General features: G+C 37.4%; 1 protein-coding gene across 5 annotated transcripts in view; it reads left to right on the top strand.

Moving 5' to 3' along the window:
- The window catches only part of shg (cadherin EGF LAG seven-pass G-type receptor shotgun), a 79735-nt gene that overhangs the window by 35730 nt on the left and 24608 nt on the right, over positions 1-19397 (top strand). For all 5 annotated transcript variants that reach the window (XR_011899185.1, XR_011899183.1, XR_011899184.1 and 2 more), the window contains exons 15-17: positions 1321-1474; positions 7386-7573; positions 9707-10051. Coding sequence is in view for 2 of the 5 variants with exons in the window: in XM_072296330.1 (XP_072152431.1) it covers positions 1321-1474; positions 7386-7573; positions 9707-10051 (687 nt within the window). In the remaining 3 variants the exon portion in view is untranslated. The remainder of the gene's footprint in view (positions 1-1320; positions 1475-7385; positions 7574-9706; positions 10052-19397) is intronic.

The raw sequence follows: 19397 nt of genomic DNA, 5'->3' as shown, positions 1-19397 counted from the left end.
GGAGGGGATTAAGAACGTAACAAGTTCCTGAAAAATCAGGGAAAAGTTACTACATTTTATCCCACCATGATGAAAGGTTAGGGACAGCTACCACACGGTCCTTGAAGAAATTTGGTATCAAAGTAAATAAAATTCAGGTATGCTCCTCAGACACAGACCATGCAAAGTCGATAAGATGTTTAGTCGCGTCGATTTTGTTTCAGTCTTGGCGGAAAAGAACCCCGCACAGAGCCTGGGGGTCAGTGGCTCTCTCTAGAAGTCGATGAAACTTTAATAGATTGATGTAAAGTTCATAATCAAGGTAAAGCCAAAACATTAGTTCACTTTTGCGAGTAGAAGCCGAAATATTTGCAATCGAATCTGGACTATTTTCTGTCATGCCACAGCATGGCGGAAGAATTCTGAGTCTCCTCTTGTAGTTCGGTGTTCTCGATCAGACCTCACACGTAGATAGGTGCTTATGCGCTCGGCCGGTGCGAATGCTGTACTCCCTCCCTCTCCCCGTATCTGTCAATTCTGTCTCAGCAAGTACATTTCAGATTCAACCGGTCGGCGGTGAACGCACGGGGATTTAAAGAGGGTATATGTATGAAGTGCGAGAAGCAGAGAACTCCATATCTCACAGCCCAAACGGAACGTCCCAATGAAAGGAGTGAGTGTAAACAATGCGACATTGTAGTTACCTCGTGGGGAGAGGGGATTTCCTGGCCGAAGTGCTCAAGCAAGGTAAGGCGATGCAAAGCGCCCATTTACCTCCGCCTCACAGTAAATAGTCCGGGTTCAATCGCGAATATCTCGGCTTCTAATCTAAATGAGCTAATTGAGCTAAGTCAGCTAATTTTTTGGCTTTCCCTTAATTATGAACTTTTTATCAGTCTGTTAAAGTTTCATCGACTTCTAGAGAGAGCCACTGACCCCCATGCTCAGTGCGAGTTCTTTGCCCTGGAGATAAGAGAATCAAAAACAATCGAGTTCTACGAGTAATTTTGGGCAGCATCCTATCAAAATTACTAATTTTGTACCTTATCCAGTGGTTCATATTAAAGCTTATCATGCTCAGATGATCATTTAGAATATCAGTTACAATTTTAAGAAAATTTAGCTGGTGCCAAATCCCTTTATTATCCGTGCAGCATCCCTCTGCCATGAAACCTCAGGTTTTCTTTTTTTATTCAAATAAGTTGTTGTAAATAAGTAATTAATGTTAACCCAGGAGAAAGTGAAGAAATTTCATAAATATAAACTGTTCTCTTTGATCTGCGTGCGTTACATTTGAATTGTCTAATGCTCTGTTTGTGTGCTTGCAATGTCTCTTTCTAGCCACAACCTGTTGTATGGAGAGAAAATCAGCCGCCTGCTCCCATCACAACATTACTTGCAAAAGACAATGACAGTCCATCGAATGGTCCACCTTTCAGATATTCCATTGACATAAGTGCCTCGTCTGAGATCAAGGCCAAGTTTGGCATTTTAGGTAATTTCTACCTTAAGTTGATTTCAACTTTTTCTACAGCAATAGATTGTCCGTGTTCTTTTAATGTTGCAAGAGTCATTCTCATTGCTTTTTTATAACATGTTTGTTAATGATTTAAAAATGCTGTGGGTTCCCTTATAAGGAAGGGCGGCCACAATATCATTCAATCTCTAAGAAAATTAATCATCGCACCAGCCTTACAAGACCAGCGGTAATATTTCTTGTTAAGCTGTGTTGGTAACACATCACCATTGCGCTTCGGCATAAAAAATGCACTCACCCCACTACTAGTCACCAGATGAACGCCCCTTTATTTACTACCTGGACTGCCTTAGCCTAGCATTTAAAGTGCAACCGAAGACATCAAGGCTCAACCTTTTTCATCTAGACTTCTGCATTTAATTTTTTAAAGGTATTGGTAAGAAAACGGCTTTGGTTTCATGAGATAATTACAGGGATTCTACTTCCAGAAAGACCTGGGAAAATCCAGGAAATGGAATTCTGTGGGAAAACTCAGGGAATTTGACGTTGACTCCGGAATTTTTACTTTTTCAGCTCTTTGAATTCAATGAATTTCTTTCCATCAATCAATATTGAATTATTTTCCCCCTCAGCTTGCTCCGTAGACTAATGATACTATAATTTATTGAGTTTTCCCAAAAAGGAAGAAAAAAGAACAAGTTTCAGACTGAAAGATACTACCTTTCTTTCTAGCATGTCCTTACTGACTTCTTACATATATTGATAACAATAATAACGGAATGAACAGGTATGATTGAGAAAGGGAAAATAGGACTTAAAGTGAAAAGTCTGATTTTTCAATATATTGGAAAAATCCGATAAAAGAATAAAAAGTTATGCTGATGACTTTTTAGTTTTGGATGGAAAAGCTCTCTAATCGTCATGCTGAAAAGCATTAGATCATTTACATTACTAAGTAATATTACAAGCGTTTTACATGATGCTTTTAAGGCTTGCAACAGGGCCACTAAACTTGAACTCTATACTTCTCAAGTTTGTGTTGTATCATTCTCTAACTTTAAAATGATCTCAAAGAGTCAATTTTTGAAAGAATAGGCCAATTGTGTTTGTGAAGGAATTGTGTTTTGATGGTTTTAGATTTTAGATCAGCACAAAATAGTAAGATCTGTCCAAACGCCAAGTATCTAGCTCCAATATTAACTTTATTATTATGATATTTCTCTTCCAAAAATACAGTGTTTGGCACATTGATGCGGTTGTGCTTACTGTGGTTTTCTATACCCTGGCTCCATCAATCGGTGATGCACTTATTTGTACGGGTTCCTTGATTTGAATTACATATAAAACCAAGGTGGAAGAAATCATGGCATAAACTGCCGCAATAGATGGTGTCATATGCTGTATTTTGAAGGGTGATATCGCCATTAATATTGGACTTTGAAAGTTGAAGTTTAGAAAAATTCTATTATTTTTTGCGAATCTATCAACAAAAATCATCAAAACATGATCCTATGATTAGCGCAATTGACTCATTAATCCCCATGAGCCATGGCAGAGCCTACTTTTGTCCTCTTTTCACCTCAAGCCTCGTTTTGTCTGACCTAATTACAGTTTTTTATGAAATTTGTTCAAAAGTCGAAAAATTACTATTTATCAAGCAGTTAAAAATGTTCAAGTAGGCACTGTAAAGTATAGTTTTGGAAAAATTGGCTCTTTGAACGTCTTAAACTGAGAGGAGAATTTGCCCTGATTCTCAGGAATTCGTGACATACTACAACAGCATACAAAAAATTTTAAGTTTCGGTTCTTTAGAGTGTTATCTGTGAGAGTTTCTTTTTGTTATATTCAATTAATCAAGATTCCTCTCTATGTGTTAAATGTAAATACCCAGAAGTACTATTTTAATTTCAGCATTGGCTAGTTTTACTATATGTTAAAAATTCATTGAAGATGTGAAGTTTGTTCAATGAATCAAGTGTTCTGTCTTGTTTCTGTCAGTATTCTTTTCATCGGTAATACCTGATTTGTTTTACCTAATAGCATTCTCAATGGAGACAATGAGTAATGTATTAATTTTGACTGGTGGAACATGTAGGTTTGACACATCTTTTGGAAACAGTAAGTTTTCTCTGAAAGATCTTACCAAGTAGAAACAACAATTCTGTGTTACTGAAGAGGGCAGTTAAATTCATTCAGTCCATTTAGTGAACTGACTGATTCAGCTGAAACAGAAAAATTCGTCCAATTAATACAAGAATGAGGTCAATGAGAAAACAGTAAGAGGGCACGAATTGACATTGTTCAGACAAAGTAGCAAGTTCACATTATTTGCAAGAAGACTGCTGCCTTGAGTAAAATTGTATACTCTTTTCCAAAGAGAAAATATGAGTCTGCATTGGTTAGAGAAAGTGCAAAAATACTAGATCTTCCAGCAGGTATTTTTTTTTTTTGCCAATCAGGCTCCTGACAACCATTTATTCATTCCATATGGAAAGTAACATGCGAAATCGAAACCATATATTTTTGTGAATACGGTCAGTTTTTTGGCAAAAATATGTTCACGACAAACTGCTCCTCGATTTTGCATTCCTATCGATGTATTATCCGTTCCACTTACTTCAAGAAAAACCAAAGATGTTGATTTTAAAATTACAATTTTCTTCTACTTGGGTCAATGGTTTTGATCAGAGAGCTAACAATATAGTCAAATACATCAATTTTAGTAAAAAAAAAGTGAAATTTCGAAAATCAAGGTCTTCGGTGTTTTCTTGAGAAAGTGGAAAGTATTATACATCAAGAGGAGAAATGCCAAATCTGGGAGAAGTCAGTTGTGAACAAATTTTTTCTGAAAAATTGACTGAATTCAAAAAAACAAATGAATTCGATGTTCCATAAGGAATGAAAAAGTGGTGGTCCACTGTCTGATTGGCTAAAAAAAAAGCTTGGGATAATCTTGTGGTCACAAACTTTCCCTTTTCCATGCGAACTCTTATTTTCTCTCTTCCCCTTTCTGCCAATTTCTAACCTTAAACTTCGTTTATTGTAAGATCAAAACGTTACCACAGAAGCATGTTGAATGTAGTAGTAACTGAAGTTTTGCCTCTCATTAAATGAGAAAAGCATCTTGTGTACATTTGAAAATAATATTTGTCAATTTTTAATCATATAAACAATTTCTATATCTCTCGGATGACTTTCGAACCGATAATTTGTTTAACACAATATTCCACTCACACCCATGGATCACCGGATCCATTTCCACAAGACTTCATTTGTGCACTTACTGTTCTCCTCAGTAACATGGGAGGAGAGCTAGGTCTCCCTTTAGATTGTCGTGATAGAATGAAGAAGTAATTTTTTTATTTTTCTATTGAAAGAGTAGTGATATTCATCAAGTAGTGGTTGAAATGCTTTTTAGTTGAATGTAGGAGCTTGAACAGTTTCATTACCCTGAGTTCCTGTCAGCAAGTGCACTGTGATATGAGGGAGACAATCAGAGACCTTTTCAAAAAAGATGTCAATGTTAATAGGTCTGTGAATTATTGTAGAAAGGTCTTATAGAGATTTGTAAACATATCATTCGATTTATTGCATCCTAGCGGCCATAAGAGTGACTGGCACATACCACTGACTCCACTTCAGTAAAATTCAAAATCTCTCACAAGGTGGTTTCTTTCAGTAACTTTATGAAGGAATATGTCAATACTTCATAAACAAGATCATACCCTTTTAATACTAATGTATCCCTCTACTCGTTTTCTTTGAAAGGATTCACAGGAGGAAGCTGTCCAAATTATTTAATGGTAGTCAGATTCTCAATCTATACAGGTCCACTGGTCAGGAAACGATCAGGTATTTTTAGGCTCAAATGACAGGTATAAGCTCAAGAATAGTTAGCATCTATGTTAAATGAGTAATTGGAAGAACAACCCACAAGTCAACTCAGGGTGTGCAAATCTCGAGTTTTGGATCCGAATTGAACCATGAAAAAAACCGCTTTACCTGAATCTTGAACAGAACCCTCTCTTTTATTCAATGAAAACTTCTCATTTACGAGGGCTGTCCCAAAAGAAGACTTTTGTCATAGAAGGCGAACCGAGCGTTGTAATGAAGTTTTCTTGGGCTTGTTTGAAAGCTGATAAGCTACTGGAGATGCTTGTTTTTACAGAATGCAAAAATTTGGCTTGGTAAGGAAACTACACACTTTGGAAGAAAGGAAAGTCAAACTCGAGTTGCGATTTTTGTCTTTATTTCAAGAAAAATTCAGATACAACTAAGAAAAACCCAGGTTTTAAGTTATAAACTTCGTTGCTCTCTTATTCAAATGCTTAAAAATAAGGAAATTAACATTTTAAGCAGCTTACCAAGTCATCACCTATCCTCTTCAAAACACTCGCCAGCTTTGTCGATGCATTTTTGCCACCGTTTCTTCAATTGGGAGAAACACTGTTGGAAATTCTCAGGTTTGAATGATCGCAATTCCTCCAAGGTGTTCTTTGGAATTTCTGGAATGGTTTGAAAACATCGACCTTTCAAGGTAGATTTAAGTCGTGGAAATAAGAAAAAATCACACGGAGCCAGGTCAGGTGAATAAGGGGGATGAGGGAGGACACTCATGGCATTCTTTGCACAAAATTCTCGAATTTGGAGGGATGCATGGGCAGGTGCATTATCGTGATGCAAAAACCAGGAATTCTCTCTTCAAAGCTCGGGCCTTTTTCTGCGGACATTTTCGTGTAACTGTCTTAGAACACCTTTGTATTATTTGCGATTGACAGTTTCACCTTAAAGGAATTGCGATCATTCACAGAAACTTTATTCAAATATACAACATTAATTACTTTAATTAACATTTGGTTTTTTGATTTTGGCAAACAGAGTTGCAAAATTGTTTCTTAAACCGTTTTAATGCACTATACAGGCAATAGTTCAAAATACAAGAGATCGGCGGGAAAATTCGAATTTTAGAAATTTTCGTGATAGCAAGGTTTTTTAACTAGGTGAGAGAAACTGAAGGGTATCTGTTTATTTAGCCACGGCTCATTTAGCCGCGTGGCGAACTGCAACAAAAATTGTTGCAAATTGCCACAAACTCTAGGTGCTGTGTGGCTAAATGAAACAAGAGAAATTAGTGTGGCAAAATGCAACAAAAATTGTTGCAGTTAGCCACAGTCTTTGGAATGGCCCATCAAATTTAGCGAAAAAAATTGTTATTTATCCTCCCATTTTTATTTTACTGCGGTGTGAGTGATTTTATTAAGAGTCTGGAATAGATTAAAAAGTATAAATAACCAATTTTTATTTTAATAATTTTACCATCCTTCACTAGTGACCAATGCAATACTGGTTCTACTTTACGCTGAAATACATGAAAATTTACTAATTGGAAAGTATTCGGAGGAATTATTGACCACATGCGTGCAGCTCGCCTTCCTTAGGTTAGGTTAGGTTAGGTTAGGTTAGGTCAGGTTAGGTTAGGTTAGGTTAGGTTAGGTCATGTTAGGTTATGTTATGTTAGGTTAGGTTAGGTAAAGTTCGTCTCGATTAGGTTCGGTAACGCTGCAATGTAGATACGTGGTTTTGTCCTTTGGCCATGTGGCTAACTGCAACATAATTCGTTGCACTTTGCCACGTTTGCCACACTAGTTTTTCTTGTTTCGTTTAGCCACAAAGCACCTAGAATCCGTGGCAAGATGCAACATTTTTCGTTGCATTTAGCCACGTGGCTAAATGAAACGTAATCAAAATGAAGAAATTCGAAATTAAGAGGTTTTGCAGATACAGAGTTAACTGACAGTTTTATTTACATGTTTGCTTAATGAAAAATCTACTCAGATGTATGACAAAAGCTTTACTTTCAAAGAAGAGAATATCAATTTACACTGTCCTATATTACTTATTTGTTCATTTTTCTATTTTTTTTTTTTAGATTCACAGCTAACTGCCCTAGTAGAATTTGATCGAGAGGAAAAGAAAATATACCATGTTCCAATTGCAATAGAAGACAGTGGAAGCCCAGCAATGACTGGCACTAGCACGTTAATGGTTGTCATCGGAGATGAAAACGATAATGCCATGAAAGAAGGCTCCAGTGAAATTTTCTTTTACAAGTATATGGTATGACTTTTCATATTTCACAAAGCGAGGCAAAATTTGCTTTGAGGTGAAGGGAGAGTTTAGACAGCTTAATTTTGCATCATTGGGCGCTAAAAAAACCCAATAATTAACCCCTTAGCAGCAGTTTAAAGTTTTAGGACAAAAATCAAAGAATTGGAATAAAGTGCCGTCACAGTTTGCTGGCATTATCTCCAGTGTTAGAAATTATTTACTTCATACGTTTGTGACACCATTAAAAATACAAATAGTGACTTGAAACTCTTACCCAATTTTCTTGGAAACATCAGAGTGATAAGCATCAAAATCTGACAACCAAAAATGTTGACCTCCGATAGATTTTTCGTTGCATTGAACGATTTTAGTTTCTGCTGCAAGGCTTATTTGGCATGGCTCCATCACAAATTTAATTTGCCCCCAACTTATTTTCTAGAATCGGAAACACAGGAAAATGCAGAAAAAAGGCTAAACTACAAAATACCAAGGCAGGACGTTTCGGTACCTTACGGCTCCATTATCAATTGCTAAAATAGAATTAAAAATGAAAAATAAATTAAAATAAAAATAAAAAACCATGTAACGCCGTTTGTTGGTTTTTTATTTTTATTTTAATTTATTACCTATTTTTAATTCTATTTTAGCAGTTGATAATGGTGCTGTAAGGTACCGAAACGTCCTGCCTTTGTATTTTGTATTTTAGCCTTGTTTCCGCATTTTCCTATGTTTTCGATTGTTGTTTCCGTTTCAGGCTGCTTTTACAAGTCTCTTTGTTCCCACTTATTTTCTACTAAGTATTCAAACAAGAAGAACAGCATTTCTTATAATCCTTTTTTCCCCTCTCTATCTTGGTTTTTTTTTACTTGTAAGAAGTAATTTTTTTACGGACACGTTTTCTCTTATTTGAAGCATACCATACTTGCAAGGGGTGTTGCTAAAACAAAGTAAGTTACATTGAATAGTCAAAAGCATGTCTTTTGATCAAGTTTGGTTTGAAAAAAGCTGCCTCCTCCAGAGAATATTCCCAACAGCACCGGTTTTCAACTCAGGCTCTCATCTACATTTCAGGCAATCTAAAGAATTAACTCCCAAAACCTATCAAGTACTTGAAAAGTCAGTGAATTTGCTACTGATTCCTGAAATTAATTTTGCAGAATGAAAAATCTAAATATGTATTTTCAATTTTAAAAGACTTTGTGTCCAAGAAATTGTGAAAAGCTTAAATGAGTATTCATGCCAAAGCAACATCGAAAATTCATGTAGTTGCATGTTCAAGAACTCATTGAAGTCAGGGAATTTTGTAACTCAACGAAAGTCAGCACCTGAAGCAAGGCTCTTCTCAACGACTCCATAATCAATTTATTATTGAAGCCTGCTTCACAATAGAAGATTAGTTCATTTAATATTACATACAATTGTAAACACTTTGACTCATATCATAAAATTGATTATTGTTTGCGTTTACCAGTCTGCACTAAATGAAGAAAAAAATAAAAAAAGAAGTAAACTATAATACGATTCTTGGGAAAGCCAGATGCACCATGAGGACTAGAGCAAATTTCTCATGCTCACTTGCAGGACATCTTAACAAACTTTTTTTTTTTAAAAAAAAAAGGAAAATTTCACCATCATAAAATCTCTAGAGCATTGATTTGTCTACATTATTCTTAAAATTAACGCCTAGATTTTAATTACACTGTTCCATTTAGATACTGGAAACTGTGCTAGGGAAATTGCAGTTCAGTATTTTACCAAGGGGCTTACTCCTGCAAGACTGGAATTACTGAAGTGCTAAAAATCTGGAAGAGCGTCTTTCATCATGAAGTTACGGAATACCAAAGTTTTACCGCTTGATCTTAAGTTTCAAGGAAAGCTAAAAAGAGGTGGTTTTAAAATTAAGTGCTAAGAAAGTGGTAAGAAAAGTGATAAATTAATGAATGTGAGCCTTGGTTGCTCTGAAAGAGTTTGATAATTTCTTTTAGCAAGAAGGAAATATCCTTGATAATTGCCTGATTAATTAAGATAAACCTTAATACAGCACGTTTTAAAACTTAATGGGTTTTAAAAAAGTATACATCTGAAGTTACTGGAAAAGTCTGCTCAACATCGTCATCTCATGCACTTTTTTTTTTTTTTTAGGATGATAAGCAAGAAGATGTCCCAGACACTGAAATAGGTCGTGTTTTTGTTGATGACTTGGATGACTGGGACTTGCCAGACAAAACATTCAACTGGCTCAATGAACCACATCCCTACTTCAGCCTAAATGGCACCACTGGAATGATCACCTTGAAATCTGGATTCAGCAATGAGTCTTACCTCCTCGATTTCTTGGTGACGGAGTCAGCACTGAAAGTTGCCAGTCACTCTGTTCAGGCCAAAGTTAATGTCACAATCAAATTCATCCCTGAAGAAGCAGTTGATAAGTCTGGTTCATTAAGGTTAGCCGGCATTTCGGCGGAAGACTTTGTTGCTACTTCTGTGGTAAGGTTTTAAGTCACTTTTAATTAAATAGGTCTTATTCCGTGTTTTACAGAAAGAATAAATCAACAAGATAGGTCGAAGAGGAAAAAGAGCCTCGCCAAAAAGTGGTGTTTTTTCGCCCCTTTTTTTACACCTGAGTTGATCAACCGGACAGTGCTCAAATGAAAGCCTATGGTAAGGCAAACTTCCATGCAAAGTTTCAACTTGAAGTGACCCCTCGTTTAGTCTCTACAGCGTTGCCAATTTTCCATTTTTATGTGCTAAAATCAAGGAATTCAGGACTAAAAGTCCAGTGCGTCATAATTAAACAGATTAGTGCATCAGTCTATGAGCTGAAAACTACCCTGAGATCGAATAGAAGCGCAACTAAAGGCCATCGCGAACTTTTCGAAGCAGTGTTGCCAATATTTTATTCATTTTGTTAACATAAAATTAGAGTATTTTCTAGATTTTTGGCAGAAAACATACCTACATGGGCTATAACTTTGATGAGTATGGGCTAAACATTACGACTCGATTGTAAATGAACGCTACAGACGGAGAAAATTGAATTCCGAACACAATGTTGCCAAGTATATTTTAATTTCTTACAAAAATTATAGATTTTCTCACGCGAATGCTTTGATAACGTAATTTCCAAGGCATTCATGTCATTCTGATGACTGAATATCACCATGGCATAGTACATGATTACTGTTCAAGGCAAAAATGGAAAGTTCAGAGTAATGTTGCCAAATCGTGTACATTTATTTTATGACGAGACGCCAATATTTTTGAGCTTTTCGCAGGTATAATCGCTATCAGAATGACATGAATGCCTCGGAAATAACCCCCCCCCCCTTAATGCCTCCCCCCTTTATGCCTTGGATAATTCGCTATCAGAATCACATGAATGAATTGGAAATTACGTTATTGAAGCATTCACGTGAGAAAATCTATAATTTTTGTAAGAAATTAAAATATACTTGGCAACATTGTGTTCGGAATTCAATTTTCTCCGTCTGTAGCGTTCATTTACGATCGAGTCGTAATGTTTAGCCCATACTCATCAAAGTTATAGCCCATGTAGGTATGTTCTCTGCCAAAAATCTCGAAAATACCCTAATTTTATGTTAACAAAATGAATAAAATATTGGCAACACTGCTTCGAAAAGTTCGCGATGGCCTTTAGTTGCGTTTCTATTCGATCTCAGGGTAGTTTTCAGCTCATAGACTGATGCACTAATCTGTTTAATTATGACGCACTGGACTTTTAGTCCTGAATTCCTTGATTTTAGCACATAAAAATGGTAAATTGGCAATGCTGTACAGCCTAAACGAGGGGTCACTTCAAGTTGATACTTTCCACGGAAGTTTGCCTTACCATAAGCTTTCATTTGAGCCTTGTCCCGTTGACCAACTCAGGTATACAAGAAAAGGGGCTAAACTTGGCAAGGCTCTTTAAAACTTGATTATCTCGCATCCAAGAAATAAATTGCATGACTAAGGCAAGTAGTTTTCTTCTCATCCTCTCATTCCAAAGAATTTTTTCACCGAAAATTCAAAGTATAATTTCAAAACAAGAGTCTCAGTTTTTCCCAAGTGGTCTAGGATATCACCATATTCAGGATTTACATGGTAAGCGTCATTTTCATGTACATCCAATCATCTATTCAGGGTGTCCCAACAATTTATGAATCAATTTTTAGGTCAAAATGAGACTTTTTTTGTAGTATGAAATTTGTTCCCAAACGCTTCTTTTTGGGGGCACAACCCTCCAAATTGCTGAAAAATATCTTACTCCATCTTTAGTTCTCTATATTTAGCAATTTTGCTCACTTTTCAACCATATGAAGTTCATCTCATGTATGTTTCATTGTTTTTTTTTTTTTTTTTTTTTTTTTTTTTTTTTTTTTTTTTTTCTTTCATGTTTGGGCTTAAATTTAAGATTCCAACTCTTGCAAGATGGGTTAAGGGGTCACAATATTTGTTGAATCTGTCAAAATCCCTGTAGGTGCTGTAGGTGCAAAAGCCTCAATCAAATGTAGTCAAAGTATTCTGATCCAGAAGACAAACTCTTGTCTGGAAGCGAGGCATGCAAAAGGAACCCACTTTGAATAATTTATACACAACTGATAGACTGCGAACCAGCGCCCCCCCCCCCCCCCCCCCCCTGGTGGGAATTTTGGAGATGGTGATTTACTTGAAGCTCTCGACAGAATAAGATATTTCTTCTTTAGGCTAATTCTATCAAGGTGGAGAGGGGGGGAGCGAGCCCCCCCTAAACCCCCCTAATTTGCTGAGAACTCCGACTTTTCAGCGAATTTTCCCATTTTTCCCGAAAAGGCTTGATTTTAGGGCAAAACTCCACAAAACCAATCTGAAAGCTCGTGAAATTTCGTTTTAGAAAAGTTTTAAGTGACTTTGGCCATTACCCGCGGCCAACCCAAAATGGGGGGGGGGGGCTGAAAATGTCAAAATATCTCAAATTCCCTCGAAAATGACCGTTTCGCCGCGATTTCTCGCCAGTAACGCGGACACGATTGGTAATATCGTAAAATTGTTTATCCCTAAAATGATGGAGCATAAGTTTTTCATTCGAGGGGCGGCCTAACCCCTCGTGGGGGACAGGGGGCCCCCAGCAGTACCCATCCTATAAAAACCGTCAAGATAGGCTGCTTCCTTGAAGTAGCGTTATGCGCGAAAACGGGCGGCTAAATGAAAACATGTAGCGTTTGTTCTGAGAGAACATTATTTTGACTTCTTGTGAGAGGTGGCGGGGGAAGGAGGTACATCCTCCTCCCTCCCCCTCCCCCCCAAAAAATAATCACGAAAAACGTTAATTAAACGCGAAAATTCCACGACTAATCATTCATTTTGTCACCGACACATACCACAGTGATGTATCTATCAAAAACATTCAGGGATTATGAGGGGGATTAGGGGATACTTTTTTATGAAAGGACCCCCAACCTAAATACCTCGTAGTTGGAAGAGTATTTTAGGCAAGGGTGAAAACAAGAACCAGCTTATCAATCCATTCTTAACTGAATGAAACCGAAAGAAATACGCCCAATATTCTCACGGAAAAAGTATATTTAAGGCATGGAGAAGGGTGTACCCAGTATACTTCTGCTGACGGTGTGAAAGTTGACTTCAATTTGCAAACTCAATAAAAATCAAGCCAATAAGAAGCAGACTCTCGAATAATTTTGCTATTTTTGAGTCGAACTATCTTGATAACTATTCTTCAATCAGAGTTCGTTCGCCGGACACAGATGTATTTATGCTCCTTCTTCGATGCACCGACGACATTAAAAAAATTGTCCTTTTTGATACAGAAAGAAGCAACTGTCAAAGAGTGATTGATGTTTGCTCTGTTGCAAGTAAGTTAGGACCAGATATGTGCCATCCCTTACTGAATTTACATGATTTTTTCAAGTTGTGACATAATCAGTTCTTTCTTGCGGCCTGGCAAAAAATTTGTATCGTCATAAATTTAAAAAAATCAACAGTTTGTTCCAAGTTTCCGATTGCTTGATCAATCTACAACAGAGTCAAATGATCGCTTCTCTAGAGGAATTCGTATGTTGTATAAACTCTTCTTCAAAAAAATCTGATCACTAAAATAATCAACTGCTAGGGTTCGAGGTTTTCTCAAGAATAGATGGAGCGACAATAGACCGTATTCGATAACGGTTCGATGTATCGTTTGGTTCAAAACAATAGAACATAACCTCAAACCAAACTGTAAGGATTTTAATTGGAAAAGCTGAAAATGAGAAATTTCCTGACAATTTCACTTTGCATTAGCATTTGGTACTCAAAAGAATAAAAAATCTGTTTCAAAAGATCCGTTCTCTCAGATTTCTGAATTTACTTTTGAGGCTATGTTTATGTTTTGAACCAATCGATATCGATACAATCATTTAAACTTTGTGAATTTTTCATTTTACCAGGTTGATAAATGAGTATTACCTGATTTATTTATTTTTTCTTCCTGGTTGTTTTGTTCTTCTCTTCCTTCAGGCTATGTACATTTCGGAATATACCTATTCCATCTTCAGGCCACTTCACCACTTTACTAGCACTATTTCGATAAACTCAGGATGTTAAAACACTTAAAAGTTAAAAAACCGGAAAATAAAAATTAAAAATTACGCGTAGACTAAAAAGACTGCCCGAGGCGCGACCGATCACTGATTACTTGATTTTTCCTCCTCGGCTCTTGTCCACGGGGCTAAGGAACGTGGCATTATCAGAGGTGTTACTGTCGATTCGATTTGGGTGTTGAGGATGTTGCCGGATGTTTTCGCGCGCTCGATTTCCATTTGTTCCAACAGGTTCATTTTTTTGCCCTTTTTACATGTATGTGTCACCTCAATTTGGCATTTTTTGTATTCATGATTATGTTCTATGAGATGGTCGCTGAGTGAGGAGTGTCCTGATTTTTTGAGGCGTGCGTTGGCAAAATGTTCGTTGGTGCGGGTATTTATGGTACGCCCTGTTTGCCCAATGTAATATTTTCCACATTTGCAGCTGACTTTGTAAATCCCACTGGTATTTAATTTATCTGTATGGGTCTTTTTCGTGTTGATGAGTTGACGTCCTAAATTTTGATTGTTATGGTAGGTCACATTGGTGGTTTTGTGTTCTTTCCTGAATATCTTTTTTGTTTGTTCTGATATTCCTTGGCAGAAGGGTATGGCAATCCACTTATTATTTTTTGGTATGTTGTTATTGAAGAGTACCTTAGCTTCTTGGCGAGACCGTTGTTTCCTTAGTATTCTCATTATGTCTTCTTTTTTATAACCATTGTTTATGGCTATAGTGATAATAGTATTTAGTTCTTCGTTGTACTCTTTCTTCTCGAGTGGTAGATTTAAAAGTCGATATATCATGCAGTGAAAGCCTGCCATTTTATGTCCCCAACTGTGATGGGAGTTATATGGGATAATGGAGTCAGTGTAGGTTTTCTTCCTGTAAACTTTTATTTTGATTTTGTTGTCTGTGATAATTAATGTTAGATCCATGAAATCCAGTCGGTCCCCTCCTCGTTCAACTTTAAACCGTAGGTTTTTTTCCAGTTTATTTATTTGATTTACAAACTTGCTCAGTTCTCTGTCGGTTCCTCTCCATATGAGGAAAATATCATCTACATATCTGCGGTAGAAAAATATACTCTTTGTCCATTTTTCATTTTCGCAAATTAATTGGTCAAATTTACTCATGAAAATTTCGGACATAAGTGGTGATAGAGGGGAACCCATAGCTAGTCCCCTGTTAAGTTGGTAGAATTTGTCCTGGAATTGGAAATAGTTATTCTCTGTTGTAAATTTTGCTAGGTCTATGTATTGTTTCCTTTCTGCTTCAGATAGGTTGGAGTGAGATTTTAGGACTTCGTGGCAACTGTGGAACGCTGTTTGTCTGTTTACATTTGTATACATACTGTCAATGTCCAGAGAAATGAGTTTGGCGTTTCTTGGTAGGTCGATATTGGAGAGTAGGTTTGCTAGTTCTATGGAATTTTTAATACTATATTTTGATTTCCATTTGACATGTTTCTTGAAGAAACTGTTGAGGAATTTTTCGGTTTTGTATGTGGGGGTAGTACCCACATGCCAAGCCCCCACATACAAAACCGAAAAATTCCTCAACAGTTTCTTCAAGAAACATGTCAAATGGAAATCAAAATATAGTATTAAAAATTCCATAGAACTAGCAAACCTACTCTCCAATATCGACCTACCAAGAAACGCCAAACTCATTTCTCTGGACATTGACAGTATGTATACAAATGTAAACAGACAAACAGCGTTCCACAGTTGCCACGAAGTCCTAAAATCTCACTCCAACCTATCTGAAGCAGAAAGGAAACAATACATAGACCTAGCAAAATTTACAACAGAGAATAACTATTTCCAATTCCAGGACAAATTCTACCAACTTAACAGGGGACTAGCTATGGGTTCCCCTCTATCACCACTTATGTCCGAAATTTTCATGAGTAAATTTGACCAATTAATTTGCGAAAATGAAAAATGGACAAAGAGTATATTTTTCTACCGCAGATATGTAGATGATATTTTCCTCATATGGAGAGGAACCGACAGAGAACTGAGCAAGTTTGTAAATCAAATAAATAAACTGGAAAAAAACCTACGGTTTAAAGTTGAACGAGGAGGGGACCGACTGGATTTCATGGATCTAACATTAATTATCACAGACAACAAAATCAAAATAAAAGTTTACAGGAAGAAAACCTACACTGACTCCATTATCCCATATAACTCCCATCACAGTTGGGGACATAAAATGGCAGGCTTTCACTGCATGATATATCGACTTTTAAATCTACCACTCGAGAAGAAAGAGTACAACGAAGAACTAAATACTATTATCACTATAGCCATAAACAATGGTTATAAAAAAGAAGACATAATGAGAATACTAAGGAAACAACGGTCTCGCCAAGAAGCTAAGGTACTCTTCAATAACAACATACCAAAAAATAATAAGTGGATTGCCATACCCTTCTGCCAAGGAATATCAGAACAAACAAAAAAGATATTCAGGAAAGAACACAAAACCACCAATGTGACCTACCATAACAATCAAAATTTAGGACGTCAACTCATCAACACGAAAAAGACCCATACAGATAAATTAAATACCAGTGGGATTTACAAAGTCAGCTGCAAATGTGGAAAATATTACATTGGGCAAACAGGGCGTACCATAAATACCCGCACCAACGAACATTTTGCCAACGCACGCCTCAAAAAATCAGGACACTCCTCACTCAGCGACCATCTCATAGAACATAATCATGAATACAAAAAATGCCAAATTGAGGTGATACATACATGTAAAAAGGGCAAAAAAATGAACCTGTTGGAACAAATGGAAATCGAGCGCGCGAAAACATCCGGCAACATCCTCAACACCCAAATCGAATCGACAGTAACACCTCTGATAATGCCACGTTCCTTAGCCCCGTGGACAAGAGCCGAGGAGGAAAAATCAAGTAATCAGTGATCGGTCGCGCCTCGGGCAGTCTTTTTAGTCTACGCGTAATTTTTAATTTTTATTTTCCGGTTTTTTAACTTTTAAGTGTTTTAACATCCTAAGTTTATCGAATATAGAACGCGCACTATAGTGCTAGTAAAGTGGTGAAGTGGCCTGAAGATGGAATAGGTATATTCCGAAATGTACATAGCCTGAAGGAAGAGAAGAACAAAACAACCAGGAAGAAAAAATAAATAAATCAGGTAATACTCGATACAATCTCACCCGTTTGATGTATCGAATACGATCTATAAGCCTCAGTAGCATGCATTTGAGCTTTCTACCGCCTTGTAGAAGTTCACTGGTGAACCATGAGTAATAAACGGTAAATTACCAATGCTAAATATGCAACAATCCTCACATAAATTCACCTGAAATACCATTCTTGGAGGAATACGGGTGAAAATTGCTCAGTACCGAAGCATTAGAATTTAACTAAATCTCTTGAGAAACAATGCCAAAAACTTTCAATGACCACCCAGGAAGCGAGAGTAAAATAAGACTTTTGGGGGAGGGAGGACACGGAGGGTTTTTCTAACCTCTCCCCCCCACCCCCTCAATAAAGTATGTTAGTGTTAGCATGACGATGACACGCTCTGAAAGTCACCTTTTAGAAAGGAATTTTTGCGTTTATTTATATTTTTTCGTGATTATTATTTGGAGGAGATGGCGGAAGAGGAGGGGGAGGATAAACTCTTCTCCCTCCCTCCCCCCCCCCTCGTTACTTTATGTAAGAGTGAGCGTGTCAATGACAAGCCCTGAAAATCGTCATATAAATTTAGTCGTGGAATTTTCGCGTTTAATTAACGTTTTTCGTGATTATTTTTTTGGGGGGAGTGGGAGGGAGGAGGATGTACCTCCTTCCCCCCGCCACCTCTCACAAGAAGTCAAAATGATGTTCTCTCAGAACAAACGCTACATGTTTTCATTTAGCCGCCCGTTTTCGCGCATAACGCTACTTCAAGGAAGCAGCCTATCTTGACGGTTTTTATAGGATGGGTACTGCTGGGGGCCCCCTGTCCCCCACGAGGGGTTAGGCCGCCCCTCGAATGAAAAACTTATGCTCCATCACTTTAGGGATAAACAATTTTTACGATATTACCAATCGCGTCCGCGTTACTGGCGAGAAATCGCGGCGAAACGGTCATTTTCGAGGGAATTTGAGATATTTTGACATTTTCAGCCCCCCCCCCCCCCCCATTTTGGGTTGGCCGCGGGTAATGGCCAAAGTCACTTAAAACTTTTCTGAAACGAAATTTCACGAGCTTTCAGATTGGTTTTGTGGAGTTTTGCCCTAAAATCAAGCCTTTTCGGGAAAAAATGGGAAAATTCGCTGAAAAGTCGGAATTCTGAGCAAATTAGGGGGGTTTAGGGGGGGCTCACTCCCCCCCCTCTCCCCCTTATAGAATTCGCCTAAAGAAGAAAAATCTTTTTCTGTCGAGAGTTTCAAGAAAATCATCATCTCCAAAATTCGCAGCGGAGAGGGGGGGAGGGGGCGGCTTACCCCTTGCTGGCCCACGGTCAATGAAACTACCAATCTTTTTCCTTTGTCATGAGTGAGCTACAAGAGTATCCTTGGATTCTTGCTAACAGATACCCTGTTGAGACTGAAGCTATAGAAAAAGAGCAACGAAAATTCGATCGTAATTTCTTCATAGTTTTTTTAGTTTTTTCTGTTTCCCTAACACGGTGCCCCTGAACTCACTTTAAATGCGACTTTGTTGTACATCAAAAATTCAAGTTGGAGGTTGTAGTGGGGTACTCCCTGATGGGTTTTTGGGCAATTTCGAAATAGGTTGTCGGAGCTCCTCGAAAAATAATCGCATTTTTGTGGTTTTTTAGGGGTAAAATAGCAAAATTGGCCTCCGGGCGACAAATTAAACCCCCTCTCCCTCATCCTTGCCTTGACCGATCTGAATTTTTAGTATGTTTTTACCTGGTATAAGATGGGACTTTTCTGAAATTTTCATGCCCATACAAATTTTTTTGCTCCCGCGGCAGCGTTGCCAAGTTGCGGACTCCAAAATATCGAATTTAATGATAAAATGAAGGTTTCGGAGTGTGATTTCCATTCAAAATCAAAAATTCAAATTGTAAGTTGTAGTAGGGTACTGCCTGATGGGGTTTTGGCCAATTTCGAAGTAGAGTGTTTGAGATTTTTGAAAAATAATCGAATTTTTGCGGTTTTTTAAGGGTAAAATAGCACACTGAGCACGGGGCGGCAAGTTGAACCTTTTCTCTCTCATCCTTGCCGTGACCGATCTGAACTTTTAGTATGTATTAACCTGGTATAAGATGT

The sequence above is a fragment of the Bemisia tabaci genome, chromosome 2 (assembly GCF_918797505.1).
Source record: "Bemisia tabaci chromosome 2, PGI_BMITA_v3".
NCBI lineage: Eukaryota > Metazoa > Arthropoda > Insecta > Hemiptera > Aleyrodidae > Bemisia > Bemisia tabaci.
The sequence above is the reverse complement of the archived record's forward strand: the minus strand, read 5'-3'. Positions and strand labels throughout refer to the sequence as shown.